This window comes from Dipodomys spectabilis, unplaced genomic scaffold (genome assembly GCF_019054845.1).
Source record: "Dipodomys spectabilis isolate Male_0828 unplaced genomic scaffold, ASM1905484v1 ptg000178l, whole genome shotgun sequence".
Classification (NCBI taxonomy): domain Eukaryota; kingdom Metazoa; phylum Chordata; class Mammalia; order Rodentia; family Heteromyidae; genus Dipodomys; species Dipodomys spectabilis.
Window position 1 is genome coordinate 1144461 of NW_024870855.1, and position 16177 is coordinate 1160637.

General features: G+C 43.4%; 1 protein-coding gene across 1 annotated transcript in view; it reads right to left on the minus strand.

Moving 5' to 3' along the window:
• Positions 1-16177, minus strand: part of Pkd1l1 (polycystin 1 like 1, transient receptor potential channel interacting) — a 117769-nt gene that overhangs the window by 54668 nt on the left and 46924 nt on the right. Inside the window, exons 20-27 of the mRNA XM_042695022.1 lie at positions 16035-16091; positions 14725-14937; positions 10621-10863; positions 8313-8423; positions 8057-8214; positions 7347-7447; positions 3339-3531; positions 90-173 (exon numbers count right to left, since the gene is read on the minus strand). Coding sequence (XP_042550956.1) covers positions 90-173; positions 3339-3531; positions 7347-7447; positions 8057-8214; positions 8313-8423; positions 10621-10863; positions 14725-14937; positions 16035-16091 — 1160 coding nt within the window. The remainder of the gene's footprint in view (positions 1-89; positions 174-3338; positions 3532-7346; positions 7448-8056; positions 8215-8312; positions 8424-10620; positions 10864-14724; positions 14938-16034; positions 16092-16177) is intronic.

The following is a 16177-nucleotide window of genomic DNA, read 5'->3' on the forward strand; positions in this document are numbered from 1 at the left end:
CAACCTGATTTCCTGCAGCTGCTTAATTATCGGCGGGCATCTTGAGCAGGCAGTGGTAAAGCAAAACCCAGTTCAAATGTGGCACTTACTTCTGTAACTCGGAAATGTCACTCACTTCAAGACTGGCATTCAATTTTTTTCTTAGGAGAGAGAAGGATGCCAGGCGATGGTAGCTACAAGGAAAAGGCCAATTAGGATACCAGACATGGCAGGAACACTGTCTCCAGTGTGATTATATGCCAGTGGAGAAGTTCCAGTCATCATCATTTGATCAAGTAGGCCCAGTTTACAGAGTTCATCTAAAACACAAGCTATTGCTGGACACTAGTGGCTCATGCCTATAATTCCAGCTATTCAGGAAGCCCATCTCAACTCTTGTAATCCTTTCCCTGAGTGCTTATTCTCAACTCTACAAATAATCCTGTCATTGTTAACTGTTACCATGACAACCACAATAACCATCTACCTCACCCTCATCATCACCCATGTGTTATTCATTTTGGTACCCCTGACTCCTAGAAAAAAGCCTAGCAGGAAGTAGTATGTAACAGAGAAAGAAGGATTGCATTAGTGTGTAACTTGATGCAAAGTGGAATATTAGACCATTACCAGGAAGTTTGAACAGTACCACATAATCAGAGGGTATGACACAGGAAGAGTAATAACCACCTATGGATATTTCCAAAATGATGGGACCTGGACATATTTGACAAGAAGTCCCAGTAAACAGTTTCTTATGGTTCAAATAGACTGAAGATTATTATTACTATTACTGTATCTATTATTATTATTTGTTGCCAGTCCTGGGCTAGACTCAGGGCCTAAGCACTGTCCCTGAGCCTCTTTGTGCTCAAGGCTTTAGTGCTCTACCACTTGAGCCACAGTGCCACTTCCAGCTTTTTCTGAGTAGTTTATTGAAGACAAAAGTCTCACAGACTTTCTTGCCTGGGCTGGCTTCCAACCTCGATCCTCAGATCTCAGCCTCCTGAATAGCTAGGATTACAGGTGTGAGCCACCAGTGCCCAGCTAAATTTTTGTATTTTTAGAAGATTTTCTTGGGGGAAGGGTTTTTTGTTGTTGTTGTTTGTTTGTTACAACAGTTTTCCTTCTAAGAAAGCCCCCTGTGTGGAGGATCACTGGGAAGGAGCTGGGAAGAATCTGGAAAAATAGTTTAAAGAAATAAAGTTTCCTAGCTGGGTACCAGTGGCTCACACCTTGTAATCCTAGCTATTCAGGAGGCTGAGATCTGAGATCTGAGGATCACAGTTCAAAGCCAACCCGGGCAGGAAAGTCTATGAAATTCTTATCTCCAATAAACCACCAGAAAACCAGAAGTGGTGCTGTGGCTCCAGTGGTAGAGCACTAGTCTTGAGCTGAAGAGCTGAGGGACAGCACCCAGGCCCAGAGTTCAAGCCCCATGACCACAAAAAAAAGAAAGAAAGCAAGAAAGAGAAAGAAAGAAAGAAAGAAAGAAAGAAAGAAAGAAAGTAAGTTTCCCTGTTTTCAGGTTTAAGTAGGTAGAATTTCAGGATTACAGCCATTAGCATCTGGCTATTTCTAGTTTTTAAAAGTAAATGCTAGTTTAGGGTGGTTTTTTTGGAGGGGGAAGGGTGAGGGCAGAACTGAGGAGCTTGAACTCAGGGCTGTAGACACTTGAGCCATATCCCTATGCTCCTTTTTAAAAATTTCACTCTGTGTGTGTGTGTGTGTGTGTGTGTGTGTGTGTGTGTGTGTGTGCCATTTCTGGGATTTAAACTCAGGGTCTGGGTGCAGTGTGTGTGTGTGTGTGTGTGTGTGTGTGTGTGCCATTTCTGGGATTTAAACTCAGGGTCTGGGTGCAGTGTGTGTGTGTGTGTGTGTGTGTGTGTGTGTGTGTGTGTGTGTGTGTGTGTGTGTGTGTGTGTGTGTGTGTGTGTGTGTGTGTGTGTGTGTGTGTGTGTGTGTGTGTGTGTGTGTGTGTGCGCCATTTCTGGGATTTAAACTCAGGGTCTGGGTGCAGTCCCTGAGCTTTTTTTCTTTTCTTTTTTTTGGGTCCGGTCGTGGGGCCTGAACTCTGGGCCTGGGCTCTGTCCCTCAGCTCTTCAGCTCAAGGCTAGCGCTCTACCACTTGAGCCACAGCACCACTTCCAGCTTTTTTCTTTTTGCTTATGTGGTGCTGAGGAATTGAACCCAGGGCCTCATGCATGCAAGGCACGTGCTCTACCACTGAGCCACCTTCCCAGCCCTGAGCTTTTTTTCTTTAGGCTAGCACTCTATTACTTGAGCCACAGCTCCAAATCCAATATTTTGGTGGTTAATGGGTGATAACAGTCTCACTAACTTTCCTTCCTAGGCTGGCTTCAAACCACAACCCTCAGAGTAGCTAGGATTACAAACATGAGTTACTAGTGCCTGGCTGCTTCAGTTATTTATTTTATTTATATTATATATTACACATATTATACATTATTATATATGATATATAATATACATTTATATATTATATCACATATCATATATTTATATGTAATATATATTTATATTATTCAGTCTCTCACTTATGCCTGGCCAGGCTGGACAGTGATCCTATGTTTTTTATTTCTTGTAATAGCTGTGATGACAGACATGACCATCATTGCCCAGCATTTTGTTGGTAGAGACAGGGGCCTTGTGAATTATTTTGCCTGAGTTGGCCTTCAACTGTGATCCTCTCAGTCTCCACTTCCTGTGAGGCTTGGATTATAAGTGTGAGCCCTCACTCCCAGCTATCTTAAAATGTTGAATAATGTTACTAATTGATGAATCTCTATTTCAGAGAGGGTGAGGACAAGAAAAATCACTAAGCTAGCCATGTCATAGAAGTATTAATTCTGTAGGCTGATGATAAAAATATTTTCCAGTGTTGTAACATGACTGAGATGACCAGAAACTTCTGGGAAGGCTGTTCATGACTACACAGGGTGTCTCTGGCCTTGCCTCCAAGCCAGGCCCTCGGTTAGGAGTGAATGACAGGGCGGACAACAGAGGTAGTGAGAGCAGAGGACCCTGCTTGCCTGACTATAAACTGCACACTCAACGGCTACCAGGACATTTAGAAGTAATTGATATAACTGCCCCTTATGAACGGGCTCATCGCTCAGTGGACATGCATCTATGCCTAGCACATGTCCATCTCCATGGAGGGAGGAAGGGGGAGACACCAGGATGCGCTCCCCTTCCCAACGCTGAAATGCAGACAGATGTCACAATACATCTGCTCAGGACCAAGATGGATCCAGCTTCTCATAGGAGGACTTGACTCAGAAAGGGTTTAGGTCAAAGATAGAACAAAATGTAGTCACTTGCTAAAACTCCCATACCTGCAGTTAACTTTTCCTGGAGAAGCTCCTTGTTGTGGAGAGAAACTTTCCGATTTCCACTCTCTCTTGTCCCAAAACATGCACTGGAGCCACTGGAAACATACTGTATACTTCACAGCCTTAGTGAAGTTCTTGTTGGGAGGTCTTCTGTCATAATCAGCATCCAGTAGGGATAAATATCCCATGTTGGCTCCTAAGAGAAAAAAATGGAATGTCAAATTGTGGCCAGTTTTGACAGGTTTTAAAGTCTTGTAAACATTATGCATAGGCAGGACTTGAACTGTGATGCCATAATCTCTATCTCTTGAGTAGCTGGGATTACAGGTATTCCAGGCTGTCTGGGAAAATTAAATGGAGAATTAAATGCATGCATATTTTCACAAAGTAATAGTGGGGTGCCAAGAAAGGAAACAGTGTCCCTAGTGTTCTCCATGTTCCATGGCTCTCCTGACACTCTGAACAGAGGGCCCCAACCTCGTGAGGATGGGCAGTGCTCAGTGTCCAGTCTCTATCTCCAGTGCAATTCAAGCCACTTCCTGCTTCTCTCCAGCCTATCAGCCAACACACCAAACACTCTCTGAGCCCATTTGCACCTTTCCATTTGGCTTCATACCACATTTCCATATATATATATATGTACACACACATACACACATGCATATATACATATACATATATGTGTATATATTATGTGTTTAAAAGCAAAATCACTTAACAGTCTACTTATTTACAATTTTTTCCTAAGATTTCAAGTGAATGGTATTGGGAGAATTAGATAGTAGCTGTTACTAAAAATATGGAATTAAAGCCAGGTACCAGTGGCTCATACCTGTAATCTTAACTACTCAGGAAGCTGAGATCTGAGAATCACAGTTCTTTTTTTGGGGGAGGGGCGGTCAGTAGTGAGGCTTGAACTCTGGGCTTGGGCGCTGTCCCTCAGCTCTTCAGCTCAAGGAAAGCACTCTACCGCTTAAGCCACAGCGCCACTTCTGGTTTTCTAGTGGTTTATTGGAGGTAAGAGTCTCATGGAGTTTCCTGCTGGGGTTGGCTTTGAACTGCGACCCTCAGATCTCAGCCTCCTGAGTAGCTAAGATTACAGATGTGAGCCACCGGCACCCGGCTAGGATCACAGTTCTAAGCCAGCCCAGGTAGGGAAATCTATAAGAATCTCTGATTGACCACCAAAAAGCCAGTAATGGAGCTGTGGCTCAAGTGGCAGAGTGCTAGCCTCAAGCTAAAATGCTCAGGGACAGTGCTCACGCCCTGAATTCAAGCTCCAGGACTGACACAAAACAATAAATAGGAAATTAGAACTGGTGTCAGTGGCTCAAACCTATAATCCTAGGTACTCAGGGGACTGAGAGACAGAAAATTTTAGTTTGAAGCCAACTGGGGCAGAAAAATCCAAGATATTCCATCTCTAAAATAACCAGTAAAAAATGTAGGGCTAGGGAGTGGGTCAGGTGATAGAACACTAGCTGAGCAAATGAGCAAGCACAAGGCCCTGAGTTCAAACCCTGGCAAATACATGGAATTAGAGCCCTTTCTCATCTACAATAACAAACACCAGATGATCAGAGATCTCAGTGCAAAAACAAAATTGGACCAAAACAAAGCACATGAACAGCTTACTTTAGAACTAGATGTAAGTAGCTAATTTCTACTAATGGCTCAAAGCCTAAACTTCTTTTATTCTAGAAATGAGGTTCTAAGCAGATATAGCCAGCAAAGATCTCCCATCCTGTAGGCAGTCTTTTTAACCTAGTAACTATGCCTTTGGTTATGCAGAAATGCTTTAGATTGATGCAGTCCCCTTTGTCAATTCTGTCTTTGATTTGCTTAGTGCCTATTCAAAATTCTGTTCAGAAAGTTCCTGCCTATGCCAATAAATTATATTTCTCCTACTCTTTGTAGTCACTTCAAGGTTTCATATCTTACATTTGAGATCCATTTTGAGCTGATATTAGTACAAGATAACAGATAGGAATCCATTGTCAATCTTCTACCTATGGATATACAGTTTTCCCAACACCATTTGTTAAAGAAGCTGTCTTTTTTCCAACATATATATTTGGTTCCTTTGTCAAAAAACCAGAAGGCTAGCTGGATGCAAGTGGCTCACACCTGTAATCCTAGCTACTCAGGAGGCTGAGATCTGAGGATCACTGTTCAAAGCCAGCCTAGGCAGGAAAGTCCATGAAACTCTTATCTCCAATAAACCACTAGAAAATCAGAAGTGGTGCTATGGTTCAAGTGGTAGCGCACTCACCTTGAGCTGAAGAGTGCAGGGACAGCGCCAAAGCCCATAGTTCAAGCCCCACTACCGACAAAAAAAAAAAAAATCAGATGGTTGTAGGTATATGGTTTTGTTTCTGGCTCTTCTAGTTTAGTCTATTGGTCTTCAGTTCTATTTTTGTGCCACACCAAACTGTTATTGTTACCATAGCTCTGTAATAAAGTTTGAGATTTGAAATTGTGATACCTCCTACATTGCTTCTTCTCTGGACCGAGATTTGCTTTGGCTATTCCAAGCTTTTTGTGGTTCCATATGAATTTTTGGATTGTTTTTTCTGTGTCAGTGAAGAATAACATTGAGATTTTTATGGGCATTTCATTGAATTTGTAGCTCCCCTTTGGCAAAATGGCCATTTTCACGATATTAATTCTGCCGATCCATAAACATGAGAAGTCTTTCTACTTCTTCTTCAATTTCTTTCTTTAGAGTTTTATAGTTTTTGCTGTAGAAAACTTTCACTTTCTTGGCTAGGTTTTTCCTGGGTATTTTATACTTTGAGGTTACTGCAAGTGGAATTGCTTAACTGATTTCCTTCTCTATCTGCTTCTGGTTCTTTCTTTTTTTGGGGGGAGGGACCCAGTCGTGGGGCCTGAACTCTGGGCCTGGGCGCTGTCCCTCAGCTCTTCAGCTCAAGGCTAGCACTCTACCACTTGAGCCACAGCACCACTTCCCACTTTTTTCTTTTTGCTCATGTGGTACTGAGGAATCGAACCCAGTGCCTCATGCATGCAAGGCAAGTGCTCTACCACTGAGCCACCTTCCCAGCCCCTGCTTCTGGTTCTTGAAATACAGAAAAGCTATGGATTTTTGTGGGTTAACTTTATATCCAGCTACTTAGCTGGCATCCAACTTTTTATCTATTTTTTTTTTACTTTTCTAATTTCTTATAATAAAATATTGAGGAAAAGAAAACAGTAGATGCATATATATGTGTATATAATTGCCATTGAGAATTTGATCAACCACCCAGTTTGACTCATTTTAAAAGGAAATGAGAACTATAAAGTGACCAAGTCTCAGTGAAAAATCATATCCCAGGACTGGTCCATTCACCTAAGAGTCAGATGTCAACTTATTGGAGAATGACTGCCTTCTCATAAATGGGTTTAGAGCATTTCTCCATTTTTCCTGTTAGTCCTGTGTGGTTTGCTTAAGCATGATGAGCTCCACTACCTTGCCTTTAGTGAGAGAAGACTGAGAAACACCTGGTTATGAAGGCTGGCCCTATGCCTCTGTTCACTGCTTCTGTAAGGATCACCCAAGGTCCTGTTCACCATGTTTCTGTGTGAAACACAAACTTGCCTCCTCTCTGGGGGGAGCCCCTGATGCCAGAGGAGGCCCAAGCAGGTCAGAGGCAAAGTCAAGATGTGTAGACGCAGGAGACAAATTCTGCAGTCAGAAGGCTTGACAGAAGTGAGGAATGAAGGGGAGGCTGCTGCAAGTAGACACTCAGACACAGCTGTCCTGGGGCCAGGAGATGCAGGAGGAACCACCACTGAGGAGAGACAGGCTAGGAGCTCTTCACCACACCAATAGGGGACAAAGATGGTTCTTGGTGGTGGGGTAGTTTTTTAGAGACATGGTCTTATAAGCAGGAAGAGAAATTACTTGGATGTGTATGTCACAGGAAGCAAAACACTGCCATGAGAACATGGGAGGCTCCACCCTCTCAAGAAAACTGAAAACAAAAAGGTTTCTTCCAGCCCACTGACCTTTCTGCAGAACAACAGGTATGTAAATGTCTACAGTTTGTTCACCCCACAAGTGGGTCTGTTTCACAAGAAAATCAGAAGGAGTAGGCTTCTCGAAGAATCTAGAAGATAAAAATGAAGAAATAATGTCTAGTTTCCTTTCCTCTCAAACCCTTTAGGGTTGTCATTTGTAAAGCAAAACACCCTTCTCTACTGTAAGCTTGACACTGAGATATGAGGATCCAGGTTCAGATCTTGCCCAGACAGGCAAATCTAAGAGAATTTTCTCTCCAATTAACCAGGAAAAAACTGGAAGTAGAAGTATGGCTAAAGTGATAGAATGCCAACCTTGAGCAGAAAAAGGTAAGTCAGAGTAGTCAGTTCTGAGTTCAAGCCCCAATACAGGCACAAAAACTTAAATAACAGCAATAAAAATGAAGGCAGCGTGGGCTAGAAAGGCCCTGCGTTCACAGTCTGTGGCATTACCAAGACTCTTAATAAAAAAAAAGAATTCTACATATACTTTCATCCCTCATTTATTTACAAAATAAAAACTGCAGTAAAAGACATGAACAAAAATAACCAACCTAATTTGTGGGAATGAAATGAACAACTTAAGGTTTTGCCTGCCCCAGGTGGCTTTAAACCATGATCCTTAAATCTCAACCTCCTGCGTAGCTAGGATTACAGGTGTGAGCTACTGGTGTGTGGCTATGAAACATTCAACACACCTGACTAGCAACATGACAGGAAATGCCCTTGTCTTTACATTAGAAAATTCAATGTGTATCTGTAGAGATCCCTGGGAGTTTCCAGAAAGCCCAGTGAACTGGTGGAAGTTCACCTGATTCCGCAGCAATACAAACGTCGTTGTGTTTCCGTTATTATCCTGTCATGGGAAAAAAAAAAGTTGGGTAAAGCTTGCCATTGGAGGAGTAAGTGTATTAAGAATCAGGGAGTGGAGACCAAATGGACAGCTTTCCTTACAGGACTATCTTCCTCCCCATACTCCACAGTCATGGGTGTCTGCAGCCGTCCTCTTGGGATGGGCCTTCTGCTGGAGCAGCTGTAGAGGGTGATGCCCACGACAACACCAACCTTGAGAAACAAAGATCATCTCAGAAAAAGGAAGCCAACAACAGGCTCCAATGAGAGAAGTAGGAAAGCAAAACACAGTGACGGTATTGTGACCACTTTGAAAAAGAATACACTCGACACCAGAGGGTTGCACGCACAAAAAAGTGGTTTTCCTAGGTAGAGTGGCAGGATTTAGGGTGAATTTATGCTACTCTTGTTAAAATGATTAATCTTGGAAGTTGTATTAATATTGCTTTTCTTTTTTTTTGCTTTAAGGGCTCATATCTGCTTGTGGTAGATAATCAATGGGTATCAAAGGGGTCCGGAAGCCTGAAGAACAGTTTTGCTGTCTTTCCCTCACTCCAAGGGGACACTCATGGAGACGGTATATTCCAAACTCTCCAAACTCTGAAATCCCTGAAATTCTCCAATGGACAGAATTTTAAGGGACTGCATGTAAATGACAAGTCACTTAGATGACCAACACCCTTATGCTGCACAGTTAGGTATACTTCTGTTCTGGACTATTAGAACATTCGTTTGAATAAATAAACAAAGTGTTTGCTTTTGTCTTTCTGGGAACCTTTCTCAAACCCTCAGTGTGGGACCCTACTGAATCCAGGTGCTTGGTGTCAAAGCCCATGCTTACATTCATTCACTCATTATGCCTTCACAAGTGTTAGATGTAAAATGTTTTCGTTTGTCCTGGGGTCCCCTCACTTGTTTGACTGGTACTGTACCACTTGAGTGCCTCCAGCCATGTCTTTTTGATGATTACTTTTTTGTCAGTTGTGGGGCTTGAACTCAGGGCCTGGGCACTGTCCCTGAGCCTCTCGGTGCTCATGGCTAGTACTTTACCACTTAAGCCATAGCACCACTTCCAATTTTTGAGTGGCTAATTGGAGTCTCATAGGGACTTTTCTGACCAGGCAGCTTTGAACCATGATTCTCAGATCTCACCTTCCTGCGTAGCTAGGATTATAGGCATGAGCCACTGGTGCCCAGCTAATGGTTTCTTTTAAGATTTGGTTTCAAGAACAAAATGCAGTTTCTCGGCCTCAAACTTCTGTCCTCCTCTCAGCCTCTCCAGTTGCTAGGGTCGCAGACTTGAGCCATAGGCACCTTGGCCATGGTGTTTTAGATAACTGCACTTTTGGACATCATGAAGTCACGTTAATAGCTATTTATTGCTTTTTAGTGTGAATTAAATTCCATACCATTAGCCATCTAACAATTTCTAGTTCCCTAAAAGGTTTTTTTTAAAAAATAAGCAAATATTTTATGAGCATTTTATGACAAAAATAAGACTTTCATCATAAATTGTTCATCAGCTATTGAAAAATCTCTTGGGTACCCAAGTGAGTCAGGTGCTTAGGCCCGGGCAGGGAGAATACAGAAATCTCTGGAATTCTTCCTGATTCATGGTGAGTTGGGAGCACTTGTGGAGTTTCTGAATGCTGACACCAATTAGAAAGTTCACGAAACTGCCAAATAGGGTGGGCACCTGAGGCTTACATTTGTAATCCTAGCTAGGCAGCAGGCTGAGATCTGAGGATCACAGCTCAAAGCCAGCCTGGGCAGAAAAGCACACGATACTCTTATCTCCAATAACCTATTCAGAGCAAGCCAGCAATGGTTCTGTGGCTCAAGTGGTAGAGCACTAGCTTTGAGCTCAGGGACAGTGCCCAGGCCCTGAGTTCAAGTCCCAGGACCAGAAAACAAACAAAATAAACCCTGCCAAATCGCTAGGACAGCTCTGCCTGACTTATCAGGTCATCAAATTCAGGTCAGAAGAGAGCAGATGATGGAGAGGCCTGGAGGATCCTTGGGGCCCCTTTGCAAGTTTCACCCCACTTCAACTCTGCCTTTGATTTTAGGAAAGGTAAGGCCACTGGAGGCACACATACTACACCACATGCTCTGACCTCCTCAAGTCTCGTATTCTCTAGTGGTGCCCAAAAACCCCCCACAGGAAATACTGAATGGGATCACTTATCTAGGTACCTGAGAGCCCTAGTTTTATTAAGAGTTTTCTAGAGAGTTCTTATCTTCCAAAGGCATGGAGACAGCAATGCATTGTAAGCGGCTCCTCTCTGGGAGCTAGAAAGCAAGTACAACCTAGTTTATAACCTGTCAACCTAGTTTCTCTGTTTATCTCCTAAGCCCAGTCACCACAATTTGAATTGCCACAGAAGTTGACAGTCAATACCTCTGGTACCTGCCCAGGATCCGGTACCCTTGGATAGGGGCTCTTTTTGAAGAACAGGAGTTGGCTTATGTAGCATGGGCTTTGCATTTCTTCTTGAGCAAGAGTGTGCCAAGCCAGGTCACCAGGTAAATGCACCTGGACAGAGCCCAGGCTCTGAACAGAGCTCTGAAGGTTGTGATGAAGAAGGATCCAGAATTCCATCTGCCCAGTGCTCATATGGAATTGACGCTCATGGCTCAAAGAAAGACACTTCTGAAAGCAGAATATTTGCAACACAAATGAACAAACCCCTGAGTTCAGACTAAGGAGAATGACAAGACAGCCTGAACTTAGATCAGGTTCATTTGTCCGAAAGATATGGATAGAGGATGTAATGACAAAGAATAATAAAACACAAACTGTGGTCTTTCTTTTCGGCATACCTTTCTGGGAATTTTGCTCCTTTAAATTAATCTTTTATTTTTCCTAGGGGTTCTTAACCTATCTAAACAGAGTTTAATGCCATTACACCTGAAGAGTAAAAGTTAATGTGACTGCAGTGCCTTTGGGCAAAGACCAGGGTAAAATGTGAGAAATATTTGAAAATATGCTAATGTGTAACTATGATGATGATGATTATTTAATTTATTTTATTTTATTATGCTTGTTTGGGGCTTGAACTCAGGGCTAGGGCACTGTCCCTGAGGTTTTCGGCTCAAGGCTAGCACTCTTCCACGCTGAGCCACAATGCCATTTCTAAACTTTTGGTGATTAATTGGAGATAACAGACTCATAGCCTTCCCTATCTAGGCTGGCTTTGAATCTCAGTCCTCAGGTCTCAGGCTTTTCAGTAGCTAGGATTACAGGTGTGAGCCACTGAAACCCAGATTATTATTAGATTTAGATGGAATATTTATTCAGTTCCTACTTTCCTGTAGAGAGCTGCGAGAGGCCGCACCTGGAAGATGGCACCGGCTTCCGCCCTCCGCCTTCCCGATGGCGAGTGCTCTCTGTGGTAAACAACTCCTTATATGGCTAAGGCAAAGAATTTGGCTTGCTTCCGCACACCTGAACCTATTGGTGGATCCTACGTGGCGTATCAGGGTTGGCTACCCAGCGGGTACTTAAGGCTGTGGGGAATTTTCCCCGGGGTTGGGGTCAGAAGATTACTCAAAGGTCCTGAATAAACTGCAGAGAGAAGAGTTCGGTGTCGCGTCTTCCTTGCTGGTCGAGGCGGGTAGCGACACGTAGTGGCCCGTACGGGGACTCAGCCATAACCCCAACGAGGACTCAGAACTCTCTGCAGTCAGGGTGGTGCACCGGTAAGTTCCCAGGTAAAAGGGGAATCCGCGACAAGAGCGGGGGTAAGTCCCCAGGTAAAAGGGGAATCCACGACAAGAGCGGGGAATAAGTTCCCAGGTAAAAGGGGAATCCGCGACAAGAGTGGGGAATAAGTTCCCAGGTAAAAGGGGAATCCGCGACAAGAGCGGGGGGGGGGGGGGGGGGGGGTGGATTTTTGCTCTTCTCTGTAAGATAGGGAAAGAGCGAGAACCCGGGGCTAGTCAATAGAGTAGCCAAAAGTGAAAGTAAAAGTTTGTTTACCAGCTTTAAATGTTTAAAACATGGGCGCTTCGTCTTCGCACCCAATTTTTTTGGCTCTCAATGAGCTACTGCACTCAAAAAAGTTAAAAATAAAAAAGAGTACTTTAGAGAGATTTTTGGATGAATGTGACATCGTTGCCCCGTGGTTCGCTGTCTCCGGAAGCCTCACGGTGGCCTCTTGGGAGAAACTAGGGAGGGACCTAGATTTTGCCTCTGAACAAGGAACGCTTAAGAGCGGAGTGAGACCAATATGGAAACTGATAAGAGGCTGTCTCGAGGACCAGCGCTGCAGTGAGGCGGTAGAGAATGGTCAGGCCGCCCTAGAAATGCTGCAGGAAGAAAGATCGGAAAGGGCAGACAGCGAAAAGGAGGAGAGCAGGGGGGGGTTATACCCCGATTTTGCCGAACTAGAGACCTCTGAGTCTACAGACTCAGAGGAACTACAATCACTCATAGAACAAATAGAAAAAACAAAGATAAGAAAGAGGAGGAAAGGGAAGGAGAGAGGACCCAGATAAAGAGGAATGCACGCCCTCCGTGCACCGTGCCGCACCCTCGGCCCCTCCGCTCTATGCGGAGGACCCCGGAAGTGGCAGCTCCGGCTGTTCTTTCAGCCCAGACGTGTGGAAAGCGATCAGAACCAAGTTACATCTAGTCTGTCCAATATTTCAGTATCCACAGGGACAGCGGTATCATGAACCCTTAGATTTTAAGGTGATAAAATCTTTAGCTGAGTCTGTGCGGACATACGGAATCACGGCCTCCCTTACTGTAGCCCAGGTGGAGGCCCTAAACAGACACTGCATGACACCCAGTGATTGGAGTGGGCTCGCACGAGCTTGTTTGTGCCCAGGTCAGTATTTAGATTGGAAGGCCTTTTTGATTAAATTTGCTAGTGAAGAGGCTGCGGCCAATCAGGCTGCGGGAAACCCAGCTTGGGACAGAAATATGCTGCTTGGAAGGGGCTGGGAAGGTAGCTCAGTGGTAGAGCGCTTGCCTTGCATTGCACAACAGGGATCAGACCTCTGTTCTCATCTGTGTTCTTTAAGCAAAAAAGGGGGAACTGTAGAGAGCTGCGAGAGGCTGCACCTGGAAGATGGCACCGGCTTTCGCCCTCCGCCTTCCCGATGGCGAGTGCTCTCTGTGGTAAACAACTCCTTATATGGCTAAGGCAAAGAATTTGGCTTGCTTCCGCGCACCTGAACCTATTGGTGGATCCCATGTGGCGTATCAGGGTTGGCTACCCAGCGGGTACTTAAGGCTGTGGGGAATTTTCCCCGGGGTTGGGGTCAGAAGATTACTCAAAGGTCCTGAATAAACTGCAGAGAGAAGAGTTCGGTGTCGCGTCTTCCTTGCTGGTCGAGGCGGTAGCGACACTTTCCCAAATAGTTTGGTAACTGAAAGCTAAATAAACCAACAGGTATGTGTGGGAGGGTTGGCAGTTTGCAGAGACAACAGCCTGTCTACGAATTCACTGCTTCCTAAAAGCATTGGCCATTTCACAAGATGAGACAGAAAAACTCTGAGATAATTTCCTACAGTTACTGTCACAGAAATAAGATTTGATATTTTGTTTTCATCAGTTATAGATCAGTAGGGTTCTGTTTTAGGTTAATGCGTATAAGAAAGTCTTGCAGTCCTTCACATCATTTTTTTTTAAAACATAGAAGATAGTCTGACGAATGATGCTCCTAAATCAAACATCTCCCTAATTATCCCAGTGAACATCTACCAAAATATTAGGAACATTACACCATTATCACGAAACATTTAACATTGAAAATAACAATCTCGCCGGGCGCTGGTGGCTCACGCCTGTAATCCTAGCTACTCAGGAGGCTGAGACCTGAGGATCTCGGTTCAAAGCCAGCCCGGGCAGGAGAGACTGTGAGACTCCTATCTCCAATAAACCACCAGAAAAGCGGAAGTGGCGCTGTAGCTCAAGTGGTAGAACGCTCGCCTTGAGCTGAAGAGCTGAGGGGGACAGCACCCAGGCCCAGAGTTCAAGCCCCACGACCAACCAAAAAAAAAAAAAAAATAACAATCTCCAAATACCAAAATACCATCCACTTTATTCTCACGTAGGACTACAAAGGAAACACAGACACATGCACACATAGACACACCCACACCCATACCCACCCATACACACACACACACACACACACACACACACACACACGAAAGAACAAGACAGAGACCAGTCAAGCACACAGATGCACATGCATGCTCCTTTCTCCAAATATTTGATGCCCCAAACCAACTGGAGACTTTCAGCCAGAAGCCCACAAATAAAAGATCCTCACCTCTAAATCTTCAGAGCTATGATGTAAATAATCCTATTATCTTTATAAGGTTATTCTGCCTTGGACATTAAAAAAAAAAGTGATTGCCAATGTAGGTCAACATGGGAGGGAGAAAACAGTTGTATTTTTGGTGTTGGGGGAAATACACGCCAACTATACATTGTCTAGTGAGCTCGTGCACAGCCTGCAGCTGTGTTCTTAGGGATGAATAAAACATCTCACTTACTAGCAACACATCTGAGATGACCTTCATTCCTTCTTCTTGTAGATAGTCCTCATTTGTCAAGTTTTCTTGTGTGCTGGCTTCCCAGACTCCAGCAATGAGTAGGATAAGTTCAAGACCAAGTCCTTTGTCAACCACAAATCTTTCCAAGAACTGGCCATGAGTAAGGAGTATCCGGGAGTACCTGAGAATGTGTACTGCACTAACAAAGCTTAACTACACGAAGAGAAGAGATATAAAATGAACTATTTTTTTTACATCCACAATGCATATACCTTTTTCATTATCATTGGAATTAGAATAATTGAACTTTTGGTCAACAGAATTGGACGGCCTATGTTTCCTCTCTGAAAACGGTTTTCACTCATGAAATAACTAAGGAAACCAAGGACCCCAGCAGCCCTTTGTGCATTGATAATTTGGTTTGAATGTTAAAAGCCATTTTACCAATTCTTTTGCAAGTCCTTCTATGGCCTTCTCTGTTCTCATCAGCCACTTCAATTCTATGCTTAGCCACACTGAACTCTTTCCTTTTCCTTTTCCTTTTTCTTTTTTTCCCAGTCATGCAGCTTGAACTCTGGGCCTGGGCGTTGTCCCTCAGCTCTTCAGCTCAAGGCTAGTGCTCTACCACTTTGAGCCACAGCACCACTTCCTGTTTGCTGGTGGTTAATTGGAGATAAGACTCTCACAGACTTTCCTGCCCGGGCTGGCTTTGAACCACGATCCTCAGATCTCAGCCTCCTGAGTAGCTGGAATTACAGGCATGAGCCACCAGTTGTACATTTTTAAGTAAGAACATATTATGATCATGTTTCACAGTAAAGTCAGAAGACAGATGTACCTCAAATAAAGATTGTAAGACCGAAGCATTGATTATAAGCCAGAAGCTAGAATAAAGTCATATACAAGTTGCCTTAAGTAAAATGAGTTCTTCTCTCATATCTCTGAAGATTTCGTGGGAAAGGTAGCATGAGAAATAAAATTGTCCCACAGGAAAAATAACCTATTTCATATTAAGAGTAGGAAAGATACTACCTTCCAAAATGTTCACAGCATGACTAGTGCTTTTTAAAAAAAAAAATCAGTTTCTACTTTGAGTTTCCAAAATTCTATACACAGGAATAAAATTCTCCAGCCATGTTCTGAAGTAAAAAAAAAAATCACCATTCTAATGAATTTTTAGAAGAAAATTGTATTTCAATCTAAATGTCAAAATATAGCTCTGGAAAGTTCTATTCTTCAAGAACTGGCCATTCAAAATTATGAAGTTAAAAAAAGCAGAAAAAGTACACTTGCAAATAAATAGCACTTACCTTATGAGGAAGACTTATGAGGTCTCTTAATAAAAGAATAGAATCAATTATTTCTTCCTGATGGCAAAAACAAGGAAAGTAAAAGAAGTGGGGGTGGGGGAGAGAAGGAAGAAGATCTTTTTAGTTTAGAGCAGACTTTATGC